Here is a 27,688-nt window from a genome sequence, read left to right on the forward strand (position 1 = left end):
CTGTCGGGTAGATCGCTATCATGGTCTGAAGCCACAAATGGGTCAAACTAGCATCCACCCGGATGCTGTACTCTCAGCCATGGCCCGAAGCAGGTTTCTTCAAACAATTTTCTTTGTGCAGGTGAAAGCTTCGAAGCAATTGTAGTGGTTAGGCTAACTTTATTCCTTAATGTCAATGAAGCCGAAAAAATTTCTACAAAAAAACAATAAACATACCAAGTTAGATATACCAAAAATTACACTGTCAAGATATACCAAAAACAAAACAATAAACATAAATAGTAGTTTATTCTTGAAACTAAAATTTGCAACACTGTTTTTGTCTTTTGGTTGAAATGAAAATCGCAACGCGGAAATGACTATCGCAACGAGAGAATCGCAACGCGAAATGACTATCGCGACCAGACAATCGCAACGCGAAATGAAAATCGCAACTGCGAAATAAATCGCAACGCGAAATGAAAATCGCAACGCGAAATGAAAATCGCAATGCGATTTTGGTTTCGCGTTGCGAATTTTTATTTTGCGTTGCGATTATCTCGTTGCGATAGTTATTTCTGCGTTGCGATTTTCATTCTCGAAACTATTATTCTTCTGCATTACTACAACCAAAAGACAAAGCAAAGACAAATACTAACTTCACAGGCTAAACAGTTTAGCAGTATTGGCAGCATCGAATGAATTTAATAAGAAATCTAAGTGAAATGGTTATCTATTATTGAATTACCAGTAAACTTATCATCAATCTCAATATGAAAAACCTAAATAATGCAAAAATTTCAAAAAAAATAAAAAAAACTAACCCTCGGAGGTTGATTTTCCATTTCTGATGATTGTGAGGGATTTTTGACTGTGAATGGTTGTGAGGTTTCGCCGGCGATAGGGACGGAAATCTTCGGAGATGGGGACGGATTTCGCCGTAGAGAGTGAGAGATGGAGATGGGGCTGAGTGTTGTGTTTTTGGGTTTGAGGTTATGAGTTACGATTACTGTGGACGGTTTAGTTTCCGATTTATTAAGAAAAAATTCGTGTTTGGAATTTGAAAAAAAAAAATACGCGTTAATACGAATGGCGCTATGTAAATCGCGTTGCGAAAGTCAGAATCGCGTTGCGAAAGTCAGTATCTCGTTGCGATTTTGTATTATCGCATTGCGATAGTAAGTATCACATTGCGATAGTCAGTATCGCATTGCGATTTTCCCAATTCGCGTTGCGATTTACTTATTCGCATTGCGAATTGGGAAAATCGCAACGATACTGTAGACCATCGCAACGCGATTTTCAACTATCGCATTGCGAAAATGCAACGCGAATTTGCGATAATGGAGATCGCATTGCGAATTAGCGATCGCATTGCGATTTTGTTGGTCATTTTGGCAAATCCGGAAAAAGTTGGTTAAAATCGTATATTATATGGGATTTTTGGTCACTAAGGTTATTTTCTCTTTAAAATATTCATAATACATGGAAATCCTACATTATATTAATTATTGTCGGAAATAATGGTATTATTATAAAAAAAATTCTCAGTATTGATTGCAATATAATTAAACAGAAAAGATAAATCAAAATTTTGACCGTGTCATTAGAGATGAACATTTGTCGGATTTCAATCCGATCCGGATCGGTTTTTATCCGATCCGGTTTTTTCCCATAGAAAAAAAACCGGTTTATAAAATCGGTCGGTTTTTTAACCGGTTTGGAGGCCGGATATCCTAACCGGTGTAACCGGTTCGGTTTTAAAAAAACTGGTTTTTTTAAAAACCGGTTATAAAAAAAACCGATTTTAATATTCCAGATTGCTCATAGGGAACCGATTCCCCCCCAAGGGGGTACCGATTCCTCACTGAATGGTTTGGCTCCGAGATTTCCAGAATGCTCGGAGGGAACCGATTCCCCCATAGGGGGTACCGATTCTCCCCTATTCAACGGTCGAAATATTTGATTTTTACACTTAGGGAACCGATTCCCTATGAGAGGAAACCGATTCCCTATGAGAGGGTACCGATTCCCCCACGCTCCAAGCATTTTTATTAAATGTTTTCACACTTAAACGGCTATATCTTCATTAATTATCACTAATGTTCAGTGATTCAGGTATTTAAGCAAGCTTAGAAGCCATTGATAAAAGACAAGAAACATCAAGCAACTAGAATCAAGAGAGAATCAAAGAGAAAGCATCAAACCTCAAGTTCGATAATTCAAATACTTATTGAAATACTTAATTAACTCAACATAATTGAAATACTTAAATACTTCCAAGTTTGATAAATTCAAATACTTAAAAACTTCCAAGTTCGATAAATTCAAATACTTAAAACTTCAAGTTCGATAATTGAAACAAGTTTACGATAATTGAAATAAAGTTATAAAATAAACTACATTGCCATCTCTTCATCATCTTCGCCTTCTTCGTTTGGAGGGGATTCCAAGTTCGACTTCTTCAATGTAAGTTTGCTTCCAATCGGCATCAATTGCATCTTCTAGGGTGGTGATGTTGCTTACGAGCCGCTCCATCCAAATAATCCTTTAAACAAATGCATACTTCCACCGACTCGGACTTAGTCTTGATCTCCGTTGCGATATAACCCTGCCACTAACAGAAAAGCGGATTCCGAAGCTACCGTAGAAGCTTGGACGGTTAGTAAATCACGGGCCATGGCGGCTAGAATCGGAAATTATGTTTCCTTTTCTTTCCACCAAGCCAAAATATCCAAACTTTCAAACTCTTCAAATGTTATTTTTGATAGAAAATCGCATGACATGTAATTTCCCAACTCGCTACTTGGGGTGGTAGTACGTGATCGTTTGGATTGGGAATTTATAAGTGTTAAAAAGATTCAAATTTATGTTACTTGGACGTCTACTAGATGATTCCGCATTCATTCTCATTTGATCGTGTATTACACTACTTGATCCGTATTTAGTTAAATAAATTGCAAACATGTCTCGAAAACATTTGTTAAAATAATTTATTTGGTTTTGGACAAAGTTGGGTTCATCATCGGTTAGATTAAAAGCAACGCAATTTGTTCAATTAGTGTTTCACCCCAACATTTAAGGGTTTAAAGCGGCGGCACAAGTAAAAATGGGGGGAATCTCCTTAAATATTTAAAAGTTTTCCTTCATTGCAAAGCCAATTTCTTGAAAAACTTCGGTTTCAAATTCAAAGTCATTTAGTTGGGTAGCCAACAAAAATATTTGATTAAAAACCAACGGGCTAGTAGGGTAATAAACACCGGATAAAAAAGTTGTTGCATTTTTAAAAACCTCAAGCAAATCGGTTATTTTGGCTATAGTTTCCCAACTCGAATCCGGATAAATGTTTGGGACATGACCCCTCTCGAAAAGCCGATCGTGAAATGTTTGCAATGTTTCCCTTTGCCTTAAGGCAGTATGCATCATCATCCAAGTTGAGTTCCAACGAGTTGGACAATCCAATTAGGACCCAAGTTTTTTTATTAACGGACTTACAAAAGTTTATAATATTTAGTCTTTTGTTGTTGTTACAAAGAACCGATTTTATCATTGTTTTAAATTCTAATCTAATCGGCTCAATAACACGGATAAATTAATTATGTGTGCAACGCAACGGGTATGAAAAAACGCACCGTCTAAAATCGGTGAAAGTAATATTTTTAATCTTGGAATCGCGTTTGTTATTCGATGCATTATCAAAGGATATAGAAAAAAACTTTATTGTCTAATTTATAAAGACAAATTACCCTTTTTAAAAGTGTAATAAATTAGCACGGTATGCGGCTCACCGAATAATTCAAACGCGATTGTTCTTTTCATCATTTACCAATTATCTTGATCTAACCAATGTGACGTAACGGCTAAAAAAGAATTTCCGGTATTATGAGGGGAACTCCAAACGTCACATGTAAGCGACACCATAACGGTGTTCTTGGAATCCTAAAATCAATTTTTCCCTCGCCGTACGCCACATTTTTATAGCATCTCTTCTAAGGGTAGTACGACTTACTTGAGTATAACGTGGTTGCATTAGTTGTTGAATTGTTATCGTGAAATCTTCATCATCAAGTGGTCGAACGGCAATGCTTTTGTAATCACGAACTTTAAACGCTTCTCGTAATTTTTCGTTGTCGTAAACAAAAACACCACCTTGCGGTGTAAGATTCGATTGACTAGGATCTGATCTTGAGCGAAGTGCCTTGCATGATTTTGTCAAATGGTTCTTCAACGTTGTGTTTCCTTCCGATGCAAGAAACTTTACAAAGTTTACAACGCGCCCTCCTCGAGCCATTTGACATCTCACATAAATCGTAGTGATCTCAAATGTTTTTTTCGAGTGTGTTCGATCACTCTCACGACTTCAAGGTTTCCCCCGACGGAAGATTCAGCCGTGTTACTCATGATGAACAAAAAAATTACAAAAATAAGATTTGAGAGATGTTTAAGTGTTGTGTAATAAGATTGAGAAATTTGTAATCAACCAAATACATCCAACCTATTTATACATGTTGGGTGGTAAAATGGTAATTTTTTAAAGAAAAAAAGGTCAAAAACGGTCACAAAATCCCCCCAACGGCTATATTAACGGCTAGTTTTTTAAACCCAGACCGGTTTTTTTTTTCGGGATAAAAACCGGTTTTTTAACCGGTTTTTTTCAAACCGGTTTTTTATCCGGTAAAAAACCGGTCTAGGTTTTTTTTCTCCAAACCGGTTAAAATAACCGGTTTAAAAAATCCGATCCGGTCAAAAAAAAACTGGTTTTTTCCAAATCCGGTTTCGGATATTTTTTTTCGCAAAATCGGATATTCGGATTTTTTGTGCACTCCTACATGTCATAGATGAATTATTGTTTTAAAAGTAAAATCATTATTATTGATGTAATTGTCGTATTAGACGTTATCTTATGAGATTAACATGATTGGAATATATTTGATATTGTTGAGGCATTCTTTTAATTTGATATTAATTTAAAATAAATTAATTAATATTTATTCAAATTAAGATGAAATTAAAAGAATGTGTAAGTAAAGATAATCAAATATATTGTTATAATAATTTTTAATATTTTCACATCAATAATTCTGTTAACTATTAACGATTAGTGACTTAATTGATTGAATTTCTTCAGTTTAGCAACTTGATTAGCGAATGTTTTTTTTATTTAGTCCAAATAAAACGAATATTTAAATTAGTGACTAAATAGGTAGTTTACACTTGGGAAAATCATATTCTAACACTCGGAAGAACATACTTACCAACACAGTGAGAGATCCGAAAGCACTAACCACAAATCTCCATTCAAATCCAATCTTCTACACCTTTCAACCCTCATCGGTAAGCTCCGTTTTGCGTTCCTTTTTCGTTTTCTGGATGTTTTCTTTCCCTTCATCTATGGCTGTGATAATTCCCTTCTCAGTTCAATTTGATTGGGTTTCTGAGAAAATGCGAGAATTTTGCTTCGTTAATGTTGTATTTGGACATTTTCTCAATATGGGTTGTCATTTGCGTCACTTTTGTATTTCCTTGTTAATTTCTGCATGTTTTTACTGTTTCATGTTTCTTGTTGTCCTTCTTTTCTTCATCTATGGTGGTGATAAATTCTTTCAGTGTTTTCCTCGATTGGGTTCTGAGAAAATGCGAGAACCTTACTTTATTACTGTTGTGCTTAGATATTTTTCAATATGGATATGGCTAGTTAGTTGATTCTTTTGATGTTGGAAGATTTCTTCATTTCTGTTTTGGATTGTTGGAAACAGATATTATTTTGATGGAAGGATTGGTGAGTTCACGGATCATTCCGACTCGAGCTTCTTGTCGACGGCATTACTCTTCTTTTCTCCCTACATTTTCCTTGCACTTAAGGATAAACTTGAATCAGGGTCAAGTTTGGATGATGAAACGCCCTAAGTCGTTGGATTTGATTGCCGCTTCAATTCAACCGTTAGAACCCGCAACTTCTGACCACATTGATAATAAGCAGCCTTCCAAAGGTTCTTTTCAATTATATTTCAAGTGGTTGGCTTCATATATTGCTTTAATTGAGTTTCCCCCCAAAATATTGATGAAAAACAAGAAAGGGGTTTAATTTAAAGTTAATGCTGCGAATTTCGTTTTTCTTATTTGTGTCCATCGCTTTGCTCAACACATGAATAGGGGGATATGAACTCCGAGGATCAAGAAAATATATAGAAAAACTTGGGGAAACTCTGATAATACTCGTATCAGACCATACTATTTGATAATCAAACCCGAGTTTGAGTACTATAAATTAACTTTCTGTGTCTTGTGATAGTATTGTGATTTCCTTTATTGATACTCTCCTTTATTACGTTCCAGAGGTTCTTGAGCTGTGGAGAAGTGCTGATGCAGTGTGCTTTGATGTGGATAGCACGGTATGCGTAGATGAGGGCATTGATGAGCTTGCAGAATTTTGTGGGGCTGGAAAGGCTGTTGCTGAGTGGACTGCCAGGTTCTTTGCCCACATTATTGAATTGCTTCAATTCCTTTGATGTTGTGGATCATAGATGGTTGACTCTTTTTTTCTTTTATTTGTTTTTTGGTAGAGCGATGGGTGGTTCTGTCCTTTCGAGGAGGCCTTATCTGCCCGATTATCTTTATTCAAACCCTCTCTATCTCAAGTCCAGGATTATCTCGACAAAAAGCCCCCAAGGTACGAGACTCATACTTCACTGACTTGATTATATCTTGATATGTTCATATGATCACAATGCTTCTCGGTTATGGATAGTTAGTGGTGTCAGATTAGTACATGGTGCAACGAGCCATAATTCAAATTAACCTTGCAATGTTTGTGCTGCTATATGTTCAATATTTGCTTTAAATATTGTGACATCCTGTTATATTATGTTCCAGTTGTAATGCTTGCCCTGTTACTTAATGCAAGTGATGTTTCATTTGGCTCCATTATTTTAATGCTGCTACATTATAACGAGCAAAATCCCAAAGCTTATTACCATTGTCTCTAAAATTCCAGGGCATCAACTTCACGATGAATTAACCATTTTTTATTTGTCTTTTGTTCGACATGATGATCTTAGCCCATGTTCATGATTCTTCTTATTGATCTGTAGGATTTCTCCCGGCATAGAGGAACTAGTCAAGAAGCTGAAGTCTAGGAATACAGATGTTTATCTAATTTCTGGGGGCTTCCGCCAAATGATCAATGTATGCATCTATGCATATAAATGCTTGAAAGGCTATCTACGTTTTCCTTCTGTTAAGGCATTCGTATGGTTTCATTTTCTGTTTTGATGAACTTATATCTGAAATCACTTGCAATATTCTGATGGTATTGAAAATGAAAATTCGAACTTAAGAACTTGAACATTAGGCTCTATGATATTTGGAAAACAATTAAACAATTAGGCACATAGCAAAGATACTGGGAAATTAACGAGTCTCTTGCATAACAATTAAACACAGAGTGACAAATCCTTACAGACGTTAGCCTTAGACATACAGCAAATGATGACTTTGGAAAACAGTTAGATTTGAAAATATTGAAGTATTATTCGGGTAATGTTGTTTGCAACCAAACAATGCGGTATTCGATGATCTGCTTTATCAGTTTAGAATCATTATACAGCATTTAGGTTCCTTACTATTGAAAGAGCCATGTTATTTGGTATTAATAATCTTCAATAGTTAATTGAGAAACTCTTTTGTAGCCTGTTGCATCAATCTTCGGAATTCCACAAGAAAACATTTTTGCCAATCAGTGCTCTTTGGAAGTTCTGGGGAATTTCTGGGATTTGATGCTAACGAGCCTACTTCAAGGAGTGGAGGAAAAGCAACTGCTGTTCAACAATAAGAAAGGTGAGTTTTGTTTCTGTTTTCTGTGTCGGCTGAGTAAAAGTTCCATATCTGAGCCTGACTAAGAAACCTTTCAGGTTAAGGGATACAGGGCATTGGTCATGATCGTGATGGTGCTACTGATCGAGGTTAGCAAATTCATCTGAACTTTCTCTTTATATATTTAATCTTTAAGGTTACTATATGAAGTAATTTCTCCTCCAATGTATTGGGAGGAATCAATGTGTTAACTATCAATATTGCTACAAACAGAATGTTAACGAACCTCATAGACTCCCTCAGCATAGTTATCGACAAATCCATCTTTATGCAAGGGTTGGGGGAAGTTCATAGTCCTTCTTTATTCATGCATGTTTAAGAGCAAGATCACTTCCATTTCAACATGTTTTAACAACTTTGTCAATTGTGTGAAACATATCTTGTTGTTTGTTTGAGAGAGTGACGGTGAGGGTGTCTCGGACAAATCCCAAGCTCAATCTATTCAGGCTGTCTCAGACAAATCCCGAGTTCATAATCTATTCAGGGTGTCTCAGATGAATCCTGAGTTCATTGTCTATTCATTGATTTTATATTGTGAGCACCTATTGGCTATCAAGTTATACAATGATAAGGGAAATTTCTGGGTTTTTTCTAACTAAATCCCTTCATTATATATGAGCAGCATAATGCTTTTTCGATGTGATTTTTCTAATTTGATTTTGTTTCCGGTTTGCAACCTAGGCCCGTAAACCAGGAGGTGCGACTTGTTTATGTGTTATGCTGGTTTCAACTGCGGGAACCCGTTGCTGCTAAAGCTGATTGGCTGGTCTTCAACTTCACTGACCTTATAAATGCCTTGGAGTAACTTCCTTTCTGATTTATATGCCTTCTGTTTTTTCAGTTTTCCGATATAAGTTTCCTCCAAATGCGCTTTAAGCATTCATTTATGGCGTGTGAGTGTCAGATACGAGTATGGGTTCAAGATTAGTATATTCAACTGTTTCCATGTTTTTCATGTATCTGGAAGGCGTGCGGAGAGTCATATTTGATAATTTGTAGCTGAATATGTCGAACAAAAGTGCGAAAATACGAAAACTTTAGAAGAAAGTGGAGCAACACGGTACACAATTAGCTTTATGGACATGAATTGTATGAGGTTTTTATACGAAAGATGATTTATAGCTAAATTGTACAAGGCCCTCAATTTTGCCATTGTATTTAAAATAGTCCTTTGTACTTTTCCTACGCCTAATTACCCAAAGTTCTTACTTTAATTTGCATCTAAATCAGCCTTTAATCTCTAGATACATTTAAATACGTCTCTAACCGTTAATTATACCTCAGTAAACACAATTTCGGTTTTAAAAGGTTAAATTTGCAAATCTTTTCGATTCAAATTTGTAACCTAATCCTCGATTTTTGTTTGTCAAAAGTTCATTAATATTCTATTTCGTATGGTCAACAAATTTGAATGAATATCATAATTTAATTTCTAACTCTGTAAAAATATAGGGAAATAATGGTATATTTTAACCAAAATAGAAGTCTAAAGGTCTTAATACTTAACAATAAATTATCGATCGATACTAAGTTTTAACGAAAATCTTGTCATTATATATAAATTCTACAATGAAGATTTTCATATAGAACATCAAATTGATTAGATTTTAATATTTGATTTAATTTACTCGATCAATAAATTTGATTCGAATATCATTAAGATAGATTATTATTGCTTAATGATCACACATGTGTAGGTAGGGCGCAACCACTGCAAGTTATTAGATTCGAATTGCTATGTGGTCAGTGTGTCCAACTTCTTTACGTTTATTTTATAATACATAATGGTATCTGATTATAAATTTATAATTATTTTAGAAAGAAAAGTAAACAAATTAGAAAATTTTATTTAAAACCATTTTCCCAATTAATAAAGTAGAGAGAGAATTGGTTGGTGGAGTTAGATATTTTTTATGCTTATTATTATAGAAATTATGGATTTTTTAAGTCATATCACCTTGAATAACCATTTTGTAAGGTTTTGAATTTAAATGACTAAAATAAAATTATTAATAGTTGGATGACCATATTTATTTATTTATTGAAAAACCCTATGTTTTTAGTGTGAAAAAGCTTAAAAGATTACTTTGAGACAGCAAGGGATGCAGGTGAATGTAGCTTTGTTTAGATAGCAGAGCAAAGGGCTCTTATTCTTCAAGGAATCCAATCTTCAAAGATTCAACATGAGAAATACATCTTCCTTTTAAACAAGGTTCTGCTAGATTTTGCTTCAATACTCAATCTGATTCTCAAGAGCGCGAAAAGAAAAGGTAAATCCCCTTTCTTTTGGCCCATTTTAGGTGCGAATTGGTTCTTTGTTAATTGTTCTTCTGCAGTTTCTTAGATTGTTTTCAAGTGGGTAAAGCTTGGATTTTCACATCATTCTCAGAACTGCGTTTCTTTTGAGGATGTTGTTTTTGTTTAGTTGACATTTAAGCTGTTTGTCTTAAGAAATGGGATTTCGTTCATTTATGGTTTTGGTTGTAATTTGCTTTCAGTTGAATAAATTTGGGTTTCTTGACAGTTATTTAGGCTGCTTGTGTTTATGATATAGTGTTCGATTGCCTGGAGATTATAGTTTGAATAAGCTGATATTGTTTTTAGTTTCAGTATCTAATTTGGCTGTTTCGATATCAATTTTCTTTGTTAAATTTCTAGGATTGTTGTAGGGATTGTCATCTTAGCTTTGCACATTGCGTTGTGTTTTACGAGAACTTAGATCAGGGACAAGGGATAAAATTTGTTTCAGTTGATTCAGGTGTGAGATTTGTAATTCAAGAAGGCTTCGGCGTTTCGGTCTCTAATTAGTTAATTGTTGTGTTGGAGTGCTAAAGGCTGTATAACTTGTGAGCCATGTTGAGCTTCGTGGAAATTGTTGCTTTGAGGTTTGGATGTGGAAGATTGATATAAAGGTCAACTTTTGTGGTGTCAAGCTCGGGTAGTTTTCGAAATTTCTGTGGATGAGCATAAATGGATTCGTGGTTTGTTGTGGCAGCTGCAGCTGCTGGATATTTGGCTACATTTTGGCAAAATCTTACGACAGATGGAAATGGATTTTCTGAGGCTTCTTCTGCAGATTCTGGAATTGGGAAGATTACCTGGGAAAGATCCGGTCCACAAATTTGCTATGATAAGGAAACTGTGGAACGATGTTCCTCAGAGGGAAGAGAGTTTTCGGATAGGAAAATTTCAGATATTTCAGGCTAAATGTGGCTTCAGCTGCTGAATGGATTCTGCTAGTGGTTTCGATAGTGAAAAGATGGGGAGATCAGCACATCACATGGATCGCAATGAGATTTCTCGATCAGGTTTATCACCAGGATCGTTGACAAATGAAAACCTAAGAGAAGATCAATTTGGAAACGAGCCAGGTGCCAATAACGGTAGTGATTCTGTACTATCACTGGAATAGACTCTTTTAACAAGTCTACGTGGAAAAGCTCTCTAAAATAAACATTCCTATGGGTGTGTACTTAAACCGCTAAGCTCTTTAGATAGTTGCCTCATGGCTCAACTACATATGCAACATGTTAAACTGGAGGAGTATGTGCTTAGTTCGGTTCCATCACCAGCAACACCGATCTTGAGACCTTTGCTGATAACTGATGGAAGCCGAGTAATCAACAGAGTAAGTGGTGATTTTTTCTAATGGATCAAATAGCATCGAGGAATAAGCTGCATAATCAAGCAGCCTTTGAAAAGAACGGATGTGTGTACGCAATTCCTCCATTGCCAAAATTGGTTCACCAGATCTCCTCAGAAGTGAAATGTAAGAGTGGAAATGAGCGTGATGGAAGACCAACATTTCTTGCAAAATTGATACCGAAAAGCAGTTTCATTCACATTGGGTACTTCTCTTACATTTTTTTTTTCATTTTTCTCTCTACTTTTTATATCAATAATGTAAGAATCTGTATTATTCTAAATGCTTCTTTTCAATTTCCAAATTTGTTATCTTGCAAAATGTGTTAGATATTGAAAGAGAAGTAAATGAAAACATGTATTTACCGCAGCGTAGTGTAGATAAAAAGTATAAGCATGTTACTATCATATTTTCAGAAATGAAATCTGTTATTATTTCTAAATGCTTCTTTTCAATTTCCAAATTTGTTATCTTGCAAAATGTGTTAGATATTGAAAGAGAAGTAAATGAAAAACATGTATTTACCGCAGCGTAGTGTAGAAAGTATAAGCATGTTACTATCATATTTTCAGAAATGAACACGGTTGCAGTGAAATCTCAAGAGTGTCGCTGTTCCTTTCTTTTTGTTTGTCATTATTTTATTTTCTGGGAGTGGAGGTGGGAAAGGCATATTAGGGTGGTAAAATATTTTACTGATTAGTTGGACCTCTCGGAGTACAACTAAGAAAGGGAATAAACCGTAGAATTGGTTACCTTTTCTCCTTCATTATAATGAGCTAAATTGCATCAGAAACAGTTTCTTATACTATATATTACTCGGACTTGGGAGCGAGTATTAGATACGGGAATGTGTTTGATATAAGTGCTTTTTATTTTTTCTAAAGTTTTTACTTATATGCGGAGGTTCTTCATCAGAAATTTCTAGGATATGTGTTCGAGAAAAATGAAGTCTTGATAGGATGTTTAAGCCTGTTGAACCATTTATTTGTTTTGGCATTCATAAGTTCTTTTCAGATGTCAGTTAACGATGAGATGAGCTTAAGCTTGATGTTAATTTAATTTATTTGTTCTTTGTTCTCAATTCTGCATATAAATATGTCTTGAATTCTCCATTGCACCAGAAAAGCAAGTCTTTCCGTCGCATGTTATCTTCGACTTATTTGTTTTAACTCTATATTCCATTCGTTGTACTTATATTTTTTTCTCCTATAGTCTAATCAATTGCATGGCCTAATCCTTTTATATGAAACAGGTCGTTATGATCTAGTGGTTCAGTTTTGTCTCGGGATTTCTATCGGAATAATATGTTCTTATATAGGAAATAGAAGGGAAGTTGAGAAATTGAGAGGATTGTTAAAGCAGGCTGAGAACTTGGTTCAAGATCTTCAAGAAGAGCTTGAAATGAAAGATTCATTGACAGTGAAGGAGCTAGTCAATGAGAATTATGAATTAAAAGAAACATATTACAATTCGTTTCCCAAAAGGGAAACGAATTTGTCTTCCCTTGAACGTAATACGGATAATTTGACAAGACTCGATGGTGAAGAATCAAATCATCAAAAGGTAGAGGAAAGTGTGGAACCTATGAGTAAAATCGAAGCAGAACTTGAAGCCGAACTTGAGAGGTTGGGGCTTAACATGGATGTACCAAATCATGAGCGTAGACTGCCCGATCTTGTCGAGGTAAGCTTGTGTTTACCTTAGCATTTCCATGGAGCTTTACAGATATGGTTTAATGAATTCATATTATTCATAGCATTTGTGTCACCTGGTCTCATATGGCATTTTTCTCATTTTATTAAATAAATTTCTTAATTAAAAGTTCATGGGAGGATTATCCAGCTTACTGAAGATTGCCATAAAAATAAGTTAAACTACCTATGGGTCCTTAAACTATATGTAAGTTGAAAAGCAAATTAGTCCCTTTTACCATAAAAGTGAGCAATGCAGTCCCTGTACATTTAGCTTTGAAGTAGAGTTAAAATTTGCCCCTTTACTCTAAAACCGAGCAATATAGGTTTTCTTTCTTTCTTTATATATAGTCTGCAAAAATGGAACACAACTCAGCTATGTTTCTAAAATTTTGTAGTGATAAGTTCGAATTCGTCGAACACAAGTGTCGGGCATGAGTACATTAAAAATGAAGAGAAGTCTGAGCAACTTAAATTTTCTTTGTATGAAGATGAATCCACTTAGCTGTTTGCTTTGACAATTTTTTTGTCTTAACCTTCCTGCTAGCGTGTTTGAACCAGATATACTAATAATACAGCTGAAAATTCATGCAGATTGACCCAGATTTTGTAGCAGACTTTGCTGAAGGTGAATTGAGATCTGATATGGTCACCGGACAGCCTCTTGTTCAATCTATGTCTAATGAAGATAGAAGCGGCACCTCAACTACTCATTCTGCAAATTACGCTGTCTCTCCCAGAGAGTTGAGCCTGCGTTTGCATGAGGTGATTCAGTCAAGGCTTGAAGAACGAGTACAAGAACTTGAGACAGCCCTCGAGAACAGCCAGAGGAAGGTGAAACTAATGGAATCAGAGCATAAGAATCCTAATAACAAATGGAAATACTCAACCACCCTGGAGAGTCCACAAATGAATGAAGATCTCCATTGCATGTCGAAGCCTCAAGTCCCGAAATTAGCATGGGAAACTCCAGATCATGCACACAATGAGGCTTATGAAGAGGTGACAGAAGAGGGTACACCATTTCGTATTTATCGGAATAATCATCAGGAAAAGCTGCCTTGGGGTGATCAATACAATGCAAACAGATCCGATGGAACATTTTATGATCAGGTAAGAACATCGGAGGATCAAACTCCAAGGGTCCAGGAGCTACTTGATGTGAGTGTAAGTGAATATGAATGTAGTGATAATGATGAAATGGAGAAGCTATTGATACAGCAAATTGTGGAGAAAACCAAGAAAGGATCTCCTGTATTGCTAGATGCACAAAGAATATTGTTTTCCATGGATGAAATTTAACTTTTGAGAATCATATTGAAATCGAGAGACCAAATTTTTTGCATTTTATACATATAGGACTTGTATTCTTTACTACATAAACTTCCAGTTCAACATTTTGATTCCAAGTTTCGTACTAATTCTAACAAAACTATAGTTCAACGCAATCTATTCGGGTGTTACTCGGAATCACGTGTATCAAATATGTTCAGAAATGAAGAGTTGGAACAACATAGGATACAATTTCCCTTTCTAACTTTTTCCTCAGACCTGGACCTCCTTATTACTAAACTGAAAAAAAGTTCATGGATAATAACACAAGAAAAACCAATATGAACCCTAATGAATGCTTCTCAAATGGCTAACTAGTTCCCGACCTCAGTACTAAATTAGGGTTTCTCCTAGGTAAACGGAACAATTAATTTCATTTCATTTCTTTGCAAAGTATAATTAGATACCTCTTTCAAGGTTTCAACTTCAATGATAGATAAACAGAGTTTAACATAACATTTTGCACCAACTTCAATGGAAATACTAAATCATATATGGGAAAAGCACATAGATCATGATCAAGAAAATGAAAACTTTAGAACATCAAAAGATTCAAAGAACATTGTACAATGAAAACTTCAAGTAAGAACCTTGTTAAGAAATAAAACAACACACCCAGCGCTATCGACACAGGAAGGGCCGGTAGAGCTTTCTGATACAATGCCAACAGCATCAATGTAATGCCAAACCAGCTACAATTGCAAGATAGCATCCATACACTGTCATAAAATCATACATCGCGGCCCTACTGACTAACACACTGTAGAAGATGAAATCCCCCAATCCAAGCTTGATAGCACCGGATGAACCTAACCCCATACCTTCTAGCATCAAACTTTCAGCCGACACACCGTCTTGACCATCCATTCTGCGATCAATCAACGGTGCCGAAAGCTCAGCATCCCTTTCCGAAACCTGCTCTCCAAATCCGTCTTTGAACAGGTCCCGATGCAGGATCATGATGCGTAACCGGCCTAGCCTCATAAACCAGGCGGGATATCTTCATCCCTAGACATAGCAAGCTCTACAAGGAGCCTTAAAGGTCCACAGGCAATAAAACAGCAGCAAGATCATACAATGCCAAGGCAACCAACAACACCCAAGTAGTCCATTCAGGCAAAAGAGTAAACCAATAAGCAACTACATTCCAATTAGAACCAAGTACCCTTGTGTCACAACAATAGCCATTTTTGACATAAAACAGCCAAAAACACCAACAACGGCAAAATTAAACAAAAGCACCAAAAGGTAATGCAATCAATGGGGGCACTGAATTTTCAATAAAAAGCAGGCAATTCACCACCCATGAATCCCAAAACAACGAAAGAAGAAAAACCCATATATATTTTCAAGAACTTAGTACATCTGAGGTAAAAAAAAGAGCACCAAAATGAAGGTAGCACAGTGACAACAGCAACAAACGCTAAGGAATTCATAAGGGCACTTAGGAATTTGTCCCAGGATGAATCGGAGCTGGTTTCTGAGTAAGCTATGGTTGCAATTGATGTGACGGAAGTGAAGAGCTTGAGTTGAGAATTGTGACCAAAAGGACGACTAAACATGCAGATTGAAACAGGGGTTAGGATTCTGATGATTTCTTCACCTAAGGAATCAAGGAGGTTCTTTGGTTTGGATTTGGGTGCTCAAAATTGGGATAAAGTTTGAATCTTCTTCTTGATTCTCCAGGTTATTTTGTTAATAAAGCTTGCTGAAATTTTGCGGGGGGCAATGTTCTCTTGACCCAGGATGTTGTGAACCGTCGATTATTACTAATTTTAAACAAAGTTTCTTATATAAAATGATAAACTACAAATTTCATCCCTTTAACTTTATTCTCATTCATATTTTAGTCAAACTTTAAAAATTCTTAAATTAATTATCTAACTTTGATAATTGAATTTTAATCACTCCAAACATAATACTTTTTTTTTATTAAATTTTGAACTACTCATTAAATTAGATTATCTATCAATCACCTTTCGGACTGTAGTCCACACTCATCATCCCAAGTAACCATTAATTGACACTCTACTTACATGAGTACTGACATTAAATCTCAATCTCTTATATTGAGCTTGTAGATGTATAATAAAAATTGGAGTAAATAGCATATGTAATTGAATTTCAATTTTACGCCTATCATACATAGTTGTTGGTCTAATATCATATCACTAAAGATTCCAGACTAAACTCTCAATTAGTATCACAATTATAAAAGTTAAGCGACTAATGCTTTGTTCAATAATCTTGTCATATATGACACTCATCTTTTTAGATTTTATTTGTTCACTTTAATCAAATTTTCTTAATATTCTATTATATTTATATCATAATGCAAATAACCATTCATCCAATGAATGACTTAAGTCAATATACCATAACCTTTGGTCGAGTTCTATTTACAAAAAACTACTTTAATAAGATATCCTCAACTCTTGAAGAGAACTGTGACTTCACATTATGTCATACCATGTATAAGTTACATACTTTGAGTTAATTTTTCAAAATGAGACTTATTAGAACTCGAATCAAACAGAGCAGAAAATTATTCCTTTTTCCTCCCAGAAGGAGATTCAAGGAAGTAAAAAAAAGGTTTTACAAAGACCAAAAGTCGCATAATTTGATCAAATAAAAATTAGTTTCCAAGCAAGTAACGACCATAACTAATAACCAAACAATTTACTACTACTTGAGACGGATTTTTTTCATGCCCTTTTGGCGAAATCACTTCCATTCTCATTGTCCTCGTCCCGGAAGTTCTCGTTCATTGGCTCGTTTGAGTCGAACGCTTCTCCTCCTTCCTCCTTGAAGCCATCTTGAGCACTACTGAATTGATCACCACCATCAAATCCCATATTCTGACTTTCATATCCAGCGGGACCACCGGTGGCAACGTCACCACCAACACCACCAGCATTGAAATTCCCACCATCGAATTGGTGGCAGCAGATTGATCAAAACCACCATAATTTCCTTGGCCTCCATAGTTGCCACGACCACCGTATCCAGCATTACCTCCATAATTTCCAGATGGGCTGGCATTTCTGTTGTAGCCGTCGCCACCATAATTACCACCACCATATCCACCGCCACCACCATATCCACCGCCACCATAGCCACCACCTCCATACCCGCCGCCTCCATAGCCACCGCCTCCAAAGTTACGAGGGGGTCTCTCAGCTGCATAGTTCACTCCTACTTGACGGCCATGGAGAACCTACAACAAGAAAGACAACCAACAAAATCCTACAATAACTACCGCATATATAAGAACCAATGCTGCTGTTAAACCTCTGCAAAATCAAACAGGTAGACAAAGATAAAACTACTGTTTTCACCCTTATCTATACCAGACAGATTAACCAAGAATATTATGATGATAAAACATCTCACATGCCAAATCAATTACTTATACATGCATGCGCAAATTAAGGCCTACATAACATATTTTTTATTCAAGTAGTGAAAATTATTCATCAGTTGAGGCGATTGAGAAAATTAATGTGGAACTTGTACTTCATAGTAAGAATTACTAGCAGACATGAAAGGGATCCCGATAAGTTGCCAAGGAAAAAATGAGTTATAACATGAAGATTGAGGCCCTGACAAGGAGACACTGTGTTTCTAGATGCTGATAGTGAATTTGAGTAGCATATATTAACACAATGCAATAATCCTCCTCATCGTTCACCACAATTGGAATCTTAATTACCAAGACATAGGCCTAGATGCAATTTGCAACCAAGTAACCAACACAATGCAAAAGCTTTTACGATAGTTGCAGAGCACCATAAGAAGAAAAGACCCATTGGTATTACTGAACAGAAATTGCATGCATCATATTCTAATTTTGATCTCTTTGTACAAAGGTTTAAGCGTATATGCTCATCGTTATAAAATACATTAGCATCCTATGAGGTTTACTTAAACAGCAGCAACCTGCAGATATTCCAAGACTGCCAATATGAAAGGAATAAGCAAATTCTTCAAACAATAGATGCTTAGATGCCTTATATTACCTGTCCATCCAAGGCCTGTATTGCGCTGGAAGCATCCTCAGTACTGGTGTACGTGACGAAGCCAAATCCTCTAGACCTGCCCGTTTCTCGGTCCACAATTACTCTTGCTACAATAAATATCAAATTAATCAGCTGTTTTACAAAGATAAAAGCAGTGGACATCAAACAAACTTGACTGCAAACTCAAAGTTAGTACACCATATGCACAACCCCACACAAACTTGAAGTTAAAAACATTTTTTCATTTTGAAAATATATCAAAGGTGGAATCTAAATGTTCATGAGACATGCCATTATACTAAAAAATATGAACCAACATGACACACTTGACAGGTAGAGGAAAAAATTTAAGCATCTCAAGATACTTTTAAATCCCTTTCATAGAGGCAATTACAAATTGAAAAAGGAAAATACATTCATTGCAGCATACCTTCAACAACTTCGCCATATTGGCTGAAAGCGTCTCTCAGACCTTGGTCATCAGTTTGGTATGAAATACCTGCAATAAAAGAAAATTAACAAGAAACCCTAAAAAAACAGGTTAACAGAAAACAGTTTGCTCCTAAGGTATAAACAAAAGTTGGATGCACACCTCCGACAAAAACTTTTGAGCTCGGCGAGTTTGACATGCACCGGAACACTTGGAAAAGCCCAGGCCTTGAAGCAGACAACTGAGAATTGATCTGTGTAGTCGAGGCCTGCCTAAGCATATTCCCAATTTTACTTAAGAATGCCATTGTTACAACCTACAAAAAACAAAAAATTAAACTTCACTTTCAGCAAATGAAACAGAAAAATAATAATAACAAAACAGAGAAAATATCTACACTAAAAGAAACAAACAGAGTAACCTATTTTACAAGATTTGAACTTTCATCTGTATTGATCTCTTATCTTTACCACTCTGAAAACCCTAGCCCACATTACCCCAAAATTTTATTTTCTTTTTCATGCTCAATGGCAAAAAACCAAGCAAGAAAAGAAGAAACAACAGTTAAATATCGATTTCCAATCATTACGCAAGAAACCCAATCCTCCATGATCTCAAGCAACCAAACAGAAAAACAAAAACAACCCAAACAGATTATTAGATAACAATACGAAACACCAAAACAGAATTCCGATACAACCAGAAAGTTAGAGAAAAGAGAAAAAAGGAACATCTTAAAACGACACAGCAATAAAGAGAAACCCTCTGAAATAAAACAGATGAACAGCCAAATCAACAGATCAGCGTGACAAACGAAAAACTAGAGAAATCGGAAAATAAAGCTTAGGGCTTTTCACGAAGCATAACCTTCTGACTATGGAACTGAACTACCTGGAGAATTGTATCTCCGAGTAAAAACCCTCGGGGTTTATGTAGACGGTGCGGCGTTCAGATATTTTAGCTGAAATTTTCTTTTACACGTGTGAGTTTTTTATTGGGTTGTATTTTTCAGGTCAGGAAGTGAAAGGAACTTCATTTTGTCACCTGGGAATTTACATTGAACTAAGGTAGTGTAAATTAGTTGGTACACTCATAAAATATTTCATTTTTTAGTTTTTATTATTTAATAACAATTATGACATATATAATGTTTATAATATATATATATATATAGGTAAAGTACATTAAATTCGTCACTAAATTTTAAAAAACTATAAGAGGAATATTAATTTTATTGAAATATTTTAAAATATTTTTGTTATATTATAAAATAATCATTAAATTTATTAAACAGTTATAAAAGAATTATTAAACAATTATTAAATTTTATCAAAATATTATATAATAATCCTTAAAATTATAAAATTTTATTATTATTACAACATCACGATAATCATTGTGTAATCGTTTAAAAAATTTAATTATTTTTTATTTAGGATTATAGCATCTCCAAAAATTATTTTTGAAAATTATTTTATTTTGTATCATGTAGATGAAAGCTCGTCTTATCAAAAGCCCTTTTCATAAAATGTATTCTACATAATATTTCTTCGTTTTATGCGACATAGTCAATCAGATAAAGGAAGAGTGCACATTTTACAAAACTTGCATTTCTTAGATTTTACCATTTTCTATTTTCTATTTAGATTAGGGTTTTAAGGTTGGATGACTTTAAGATTCTAGGTTAACATTTTGGAAGGTTGTTTATGATTTTTATTTTTAGGGCTTTGTTTTAGGATTTTAAGGGTATGTGTGTCCAGAATGTTTTGTGTCATAGAAAATAATGGTTTAGAGTTCAGAAGTTAGTTTTAAAGATGAAATTATGTTGTTAAATATAATAAAACCATTGTATATAAAGATACGAAATGCTAAGAAAAAATCGAAATAAAAAAAGTTATTAATAGAGAAAAAAATTACAAATGATAATGATTATGGTTCGTGATTGCGAGATGCTACAAGAGAAAAAAAAATCCTATTGTGACCTAGATTTTTAGAATATCCATATCATTTGAGAACGAGATTGAAAGATTCAAAAGCTTGAGGAACAATTTAGAATAAGTATAATCTAAGAATAAAACTAAAAATTTAAAGATCAATTTAAAATGAAAATCATAATCTAATTATCGCTCATCTTTGTTATATGCATTTTGGGAACCATTTCACTGATGAATTCTATGTATTTAATGTCACATCTATAATCAAATAGGTTGAACATGTATACTTAATTGAAAACAATATGAAGACTCGAAGAGAAATGACCGATGTCGATGGGACAAATGAAACAAATATTGATACGTATGAGTTCCAGTAGAAAACGATACAATAAGTTCTTGGGATGATAAAAATGATAAGAAGATACAATCCATCATCGATAAAAGATATGAATGTAATCTATCATCTCATCCATTTTTATACGAAGAGATCAACAACGCAATTTTATCCAGCAATTTAGATGCATTACCGTTATTCTCGCTATCATTTCGCGATAGAGGCGACGTCCATTCCTGGAAATTATGGAAGCTCCCCGTGAAGTCCGTAAACAAACCATCGACTCCGATATTGTTCAACCAATAATCATATTCCTGGTATGGATCTTGATGGAAATCGAAATGTAAAAACGAATTTTCATCGCGGTAAGTGTATGTATGAACCTGTATAAGAAACCAATCACACATCGATGCATGTTGTTAGACATCACCAGCAATGCTGACAACCAAAAGTTAAAATATGAAGTACCTGTAGATCTCGGGCGTGTGCTCGGGCCACGAGATCCGTTGGTGCTTGTAAGTAGTTGTCTTTTACAGGAACCACTGTATCTTTCCAAGGTCCAATGCCGATCACATATTCCTTGATGAGTCGAGATACTCATCCGATGTAATTCACAATATGACTGAAATGTCGATAGTATTTTCTTTCATTAGAATTCCGAAATTCGGAAAGAGTTCAAATCGGGAGAGCGAGTTATAAAGAAACAAGTTTAGTATCTTGACTGTCCTATAATGCATGCTGGGAAACATCTTTGAAGGACTGTCCTACAGGAAAGTAAAAGGGAAAAGAACAAAGGTGCATTTGGGACAAACCTGATTAGTATCCTGAGTCTGGATCGTAACATCGTCTATCAAGAAGATCTTTGGCGAGTCCGTAAGATTAGATACGTACACAGTGAAGTTGGAGCGAAGGACTGTATAAATAAAGGTTTTTCCAACCAATCTTTTGACATGTGTGAACCTTTATATCCATATTTCTTAAGTGTCTCCACAAACTTGTCCTCAAATCTCTTTCCATTTGGCCATTTTACCTGTTAAGACATTGTTTCGAAATCAAGGGAATCAAAGTAAAAAGAAAATATCATTCGATTGACAGTTCATCGGATTTTAAAACAGACCCTAGTTTCACATGGTTTAAAAATTGGAAAATACGAAAAACCAGGCCATTCTGTTTCAAATGATCAATTACAGTCTGGAGGCAGACTCTGAGGAATAGGCGAAAAAGGTACTTACATGCTGGTTGATTAACACTGGATTTTTAATCTCGGGATAAATTCCAACAACTCTCGGTTCATCTAGTGCAATCGAAATGAACTCCTCAAAAGTGATAATCGGAAACATTCCTGTTGAATGCACAACAACTACTCAAAACAGAAGTCTTTCATATTTATAAAAGTCAAGTGCCATAAAGTCCATAATAGATTCACAAAACAGCTTGATAATATTTAGTTGCGGAAACAGCAAGCAGAAATGAGCTGCTAGTACCATTTTGCATACAAACGGAACCTTGACCTTTTATATGTTGGGACCTGGAATTTAAATAGATCCAAACAAATAAAAATCAAAGAGGAACTAACCATTATACTGCTGATCCCGGAATTTGTACTGCTGCTTCACCCGTAACTTCTTTAATTCCTCTAGAGTGAATTCAACTGCGTATATGAAGAATAATTTGCCATTTTCAGCTGGACGAGAAACATATTACTTGGAAATAAATGCAAAACAGTACAAATCAAAATTTTCGGAGAACTTAAGGTGTTGTACTAAACACGGTGCTCGTGTACAGGATTTGTCAGCTCTACAGCACCATTATAAGAGGGAAAGGGGGCTAAAAGTTTTGTGCTTCCATACCAGGAAAAAAGCCTGTGGTGTTGACCCCTTGAACATCATAGGTCCTTTTACGATTCACAAACTCTTTGTGATCTGCGACATCAGTTGTCTCGTCAAGGGTGACATCATGAAAACATATAAGGACACCATCTTTAGATGATAGGATATCTGTTTCTATGAAGTCCGCACCCGCACCCTCTGCAATAGCTCTCTGCAAGAAGCGGTATACTGTCAATGTACATATATAGTGGAACGACAGATAAATTCAGTATCAATGACTGATTATGACAGATAAATTAAGGAAAATCCCAAGTTTTCTTCTACAAATTTAAAAGTCCCCCATGCCCCAAGAAGTATTTCTCGAGAAACTAGTAGAAGCCATTGAACTAAGTAATTTCAACAGCACGGTGCCAAATAACTCATTCCATTGCACAAACAGAAAGGGAAAGCATATGTAGTAGTAGAATCTGAACACTCAAAACATACCATGTATGCAGCAGCCGTTGCTTCGGGGATCTCTCCATTTGAACCTCGATGTGCGAAATTATACGGGTGAGGTTTGTAGATGCTGTCTATCTCGATTGGCTATTTTACTAGGAAGTGGATAGAAAGGCCTTGCAGTACAGGCAGCAACGAGTGACAGACACAAGAAAGGGACAAAGCCTGCATTGTTTCATAGCAATTTACTGATAATCCATTAAAATTGGTGGAAAGAGTGCCATAATCTAAAGAAGCAGAAGCTGTAATCTAGTTTTGAATCTATCATACAAACGTTATGGTGGATGATCATTACCCTTAACTGATAGATACATACACTCATCCATTACTACTAATCAATTCCCAAAACTCTTGGTTCAAATGAATAAATACAAAGGCTAGGAATTAATATGTGATCATATTCAACAATGAACTGAAACCCCCAGAAAAGAAGGGGGGAATATCATCAGAAAATGCTAAAAGGAAACAATCATATAAGCATAAAAATATACAAAAACCAGAAACAAAACAATCAAACTAAAAAAAGCAGCATAAAACCAGAAAAAGTTAAGCACGATCAAATCTAACATTATGAAAAAATCATTGGAAAACTCAAAACTTACCTCTAAAACTCATTGCCTTACCCCTCGAACAATAAACCCACTCCTCGAAGAAGATGAGATCCCTTGTTTTGAACTCTTTTCTCAACTATAAACTGTAGTTTATAAGGTCCGAGATGATGAGTTATCGGTTAAAACTTTCCATAATAATAAACAACGAGGATGATGAGATAAAAATGCCATCTGTTTGAGAATATTCTTTGTAGTGTCGTATTTTACAACGGAATGATAAAATAGAAAATATTTTATTTTTTAAATTTTATATATTATTATTTTGGATAATTTAGTTATGGAATTTAACGAAGATTTAATTTTTAAATAAAGTTGAACTACCAGTTTTGTATGATTGGTTGATAGGTAGGCAAGATTTAAAAGAAAACAATGAAAGTAAATAGCCTAATTTACCCATAGATCATTTTTAAAAATTATCTATAAAAATAACATATTTTTAAAATTTATAAATATGATATCAATATATTTTTTAAGAAGTACATCTATAAAAGATATCTTGAGTTTACGTTCCATTCAAAGGGTTGGAAAAATGCACCGAAATGGACAAAATTAAAAAAATTAAGAGAAAAATGAACAAATAAAGAAAAAATATTTATAGTACGTGTTGAAGATATATTTTAGTACGGAATACGATTCGTTCAAGCGGTGGCGATACGAATCAACACATTTATATTTGTGTTCGTTTGTTTATTTTGAAATGTTTTAATTTAGTTTGTTTTCGTTTAAATTTTTAATATTGTTTTATTTATTTAATTTTGAAGGTATTCATATTTGTTTATTTATTATTTGTGAATATATTCGTTTAATGTTTGCGAACGTGTTCATTTATATGTTTATAAACGTGTTCGTTTAACATTCGTTTAGTGTTTGTTTATTGTTCATTTATCGTTCGTTTATATATTCAATTTTTAGTTTTAGCATTCCATTTGAGAGCAAAGAAAAATGATAAAATTATACTACTAGTGCTTAAAATCCTTAAAATCTACAATTTAAATTTTAACATTTATCATGTGTTCAATTTAGTCTTTACCTTCACCAATATTTTAAATGTAAAAAAGAAAGGAGAAGGAGAACCGGATAAACAACCTTGTTAATGAACATAAATGAACGAGTCGATAAATGCGCTTATAAACGAGCTCATAAATGTGAACATAAACGAACATAACACACTTACGTTTGTATTCGTTCGTTTATTAGATAAACATTAAAAATATGTTCATGCTCATTTATTTTACTTAACGAACGAACATAAACAAACGTTATACAAACAGTTTACGAACAATTCACCAAACACTATCTCTTCATTTATACTCCTAGTGAGTCTCATCTCCAATCACTCTACGTTAAAAAGGAGTATTTGAACACTTGAAGGAAACAATCAATGTTGGATTTGTTATTGATTTTTTTCAAGTGCTTATATATGATCTTTTAATATTATATGTATTGAGTGGTTGAAGAAAGACTCACAAACGTGCGTCATCGACTCGTTGTTGTTGTCCATTTGTGCTCGTATTAACACATGTATTCGACACATACGACATTTGTTTATCCTTTTTGAATAAAATTCATATTCTTTAGTTTATAATTAAAATTATTTTAAATCCACATAAACTTTAGTTATAATTTATAAAGAAAATTAAAATATAATTATATTTTGTCAATTAAATATATATGTAGAATTAAATTTTCTTATAATTACATCCCCGCATAATTAATAAAATAATAAATATATTTTCATGCAATTACATAGTATCCAAATCACACCTTTTAAGAGTATTACTATAAAACCTACAAATAATTATTTGATCATCGAAACTTATAAAACTAATTGAATAAACATGATTTCAATTTACTTCTGTAAATCAAATTAAGTTTATAGGATTAAATTGATTTGATCAACTTTTTACACGTCATTACAAAATCATGCATGCATCCTTATTCTAACTTGATTTCAATTTACTTCTGTAAACCAAATTCTGCAAATTTTTACCTTTTCTCATTCAATCCATGGCTACTCAGAAACCGTTGCCTTCTGTTGCTAGAACTGTTGGTTCTCGAAAGGTCAGTTCTTTTTGAATATCTTTTTTTATATCTTCCTTGGGTAATCAAATTTTGCATCTATATAAATTTTATAATTTTGTATTATTAATTTTTTAATATAACTTACTAACAACAAGCCTCTGATATAAAATCATGCATGCATCCTTATTCTAACTTGATGTCATGCCATGAAAACAATGCAGGGCTCGAACTCGACCGTCTTCCCGTTAGGCGAGCCGGCGCGGAGCAGCAGGGTGGCGACACAACCGGTGAAGCTGCTAACAAACGTGGAGAAACTGAAACTGTTAACCAAAGCAGAGAAAGCAGGGCTGCTATCGGCAGCAGAGAAGTTCGGGTTATATCTATCGTCCATGGAGAAACTCGGACTCCTCTCCAAGGCGGAAGAGCTCGGGGTGCTGTCGGCCGCGACGGATCCTGGAACTCCGGGGGCACTGTTGACACTCAGCTTGGGTTTATTGCTTTTGGGTCCTTCATGTGTTTACCTTGTGCCTGAAGATAACCAGTGGGAAATTGTGGTGCAGATTGTGGTGGCTGTTGTTTGTGTTTGTGTTTGTGGTGGATCAGCAGCCGTTGCTGCGTCAAATCTTGTATCCAATTTGCAGAAATCAAGCTGAATTAGGTATTTAAATAAGCAGATTTTGTATCAAATTTGCAGAAATCAAGTTATATTTGGTATTTAACTATCTGACATCCCTAAACTTATTAGTAAAAGCAGTGGTTTTATACTTCAAAATTATTATTGTATTGACCATGATAATATCCTGTGTTAAGAGTGTTTTTGACCAGCTGAATTCTAAAGCAATATAGCAAAGGGGAGACGACGTTACTTCGGAGTTAAGTTTATTCTATATATCATAGATAACATATTATAAACCCAAATCATCATATATCATAGATGACATATTATAAACATACTATCAATATTTCATCACATCAAGGTGTGCTTAAAACACTTAAAAACATGCACGAACCAAATTACCTTAGAACATATACCATCTTATAATCATCCTAGATTAATTATAAATAAAAAAAACACTGACCCATAAACATCATTATATCTAAACTAAATTCTTTAGGGTTAAAAAATCTATTTCTAGTTGCTTGAAACAATTAGGAGATTCTCTAGAAAAAATGCGAGATTTTGTTTTCGACGACAACATGATATGGGATTGTATTCTCATTTGCAGGTTAAATCAATATGTTTTAAGAAAAAATATTTAAATATCAATCTCACCGGCCTCATTAGTATCATATAAAATTCTATCAATTGAATTATTTTTAAAGAAATACGAGACATATTTAAGTCATATAAGTAAAGAGATATTTATTGATAAGAAAAAGAAAAATTGTGAGTGGTGATTAGATTGATGATAAAATAGAATCTTAGGTAAAGAACAATGATTCGATTGATGATAAATAAAAAAGAGAATTTTTGGTTTAATTCTCCATCTTAAC

At 34.5% G+C, this 27,688-nt stretch overlaps 2 protein-coding genes and 4 pseudogenes across 2 annotated transcripts; 3 read left to right on the forward strand and 3 right to left on the reverse strand.

The window, feature by feature from the left end:
- Positions 1-5,221: 5,221 nt before the first annotated feature.
- Positions 5,222-11,058, forward strand: LOC120170513 (annotated as a pseudogene).
- A 1,631-nt stretch (positions 11,059-12,689) lies between these two features.
- Positions 12,690-14,558, forward strand: LOC120170505. The gene is made up of 2 exons (XM_039178448.1): positions 12,690-13,177; positions 13,780-14,558. The coding sequence occupies exons 1-2, from the start codon at positions 12,896-12,898 to the stop codon at positions 14,485-14,487; spliced, it is 990 nt and encodes a 329-aa protein (XP_039034379.1). The 5' UTR covers positions 12,690-12,895; the 3' UTR covers positions 14,488-14,558.
- A 429-nt stretch (positions 14,559-14,987) lies between these two features.
- On the reverse strand, positions 14,988-16,518 carry LOC120170515 (annotated as a pseudogene).
- Positions 16,519-17,118: 600 nt separating this feature from the next.
- LOC120170523 lies at positions 17,119-19,951 on the reverse strand (annotated as a pseudogene).
- Positions 19,952-21,342: 1,391 nt separating this feature from the next.
- On the reverse strand, positions 21,343-24,308 carry LOC120170504 (annotated as a pseudogene).
- A 1,838-nt stretch (positions 24,309-26,146) lies between these two features.
- On the forward strand, positions 26,147-26,862 carry LOC120170502. The gene is made up of 2 exons (XM_039178447.1): positions 26,147-26,233; positions 26,416-26,862. Exons 1-2 carry the CDS (start codon positions 26,180-26,182, stop codon positions 26,845-26,847), a joined length of 486 nt encoding a protein of 161 aa, XP_039034378.1. The 5' UTR covers positions 26,147-26,179; the 3' UTR covers positions 26,848-26,862.
- The last annotated feature ends 826 nt before the right edge of the window (positions 26,863-27,688 follow it).

Source organism: Hibiscus syriacus, unplaced genomic scaffold (genome assembly GCF_006381635.1).
Source record: "Hibiscus syriacus cultivar Baekdansim isolate YM2019G1 unplaced genomic scaffold, ASM638163v2 tig00111780_pilon, whole genome shotgun sequence".
NCBI lineage: Eukaryota > Viridiplantae > Streptophyta > Magnoliopsida > Malvales > Malvaceae > Hibiscus > Hibiscus syriacus.

Excerpts from the sequence above, each read along its gene's own strand:
- LOC120170505 (XM_039178448.1), top strand. The coding sequence starts at position 12,896 with ATGAAAGATTCATTGACAGTGAAGGAGCTAGTCAATGAGAATTATGAA. Across the intron at positions 13,178-13,779 it reads GACTGCCCGATCTTGTCGAG|ATTGACCCAGATTTTGTAGC; the intron begins GTAAGCTTGTGT and ends AAATTCATGCAG.
- LOC120170502 (XM_039178447.1), top strand. The coding sequence starts at position 26,180 with ATGGCTACTCAGAAACCGTTGCCTTCTGTTGCTAGAACTGTTGGTTCT. Across the intron at positions 26,234-26,415 it reads GAACTGTTGGTTCTCGAAAG|GGCTCGAACTCGACCGTCTT; the intron begins GTCAGTTCTTTT and ends AAAACAATGCAG.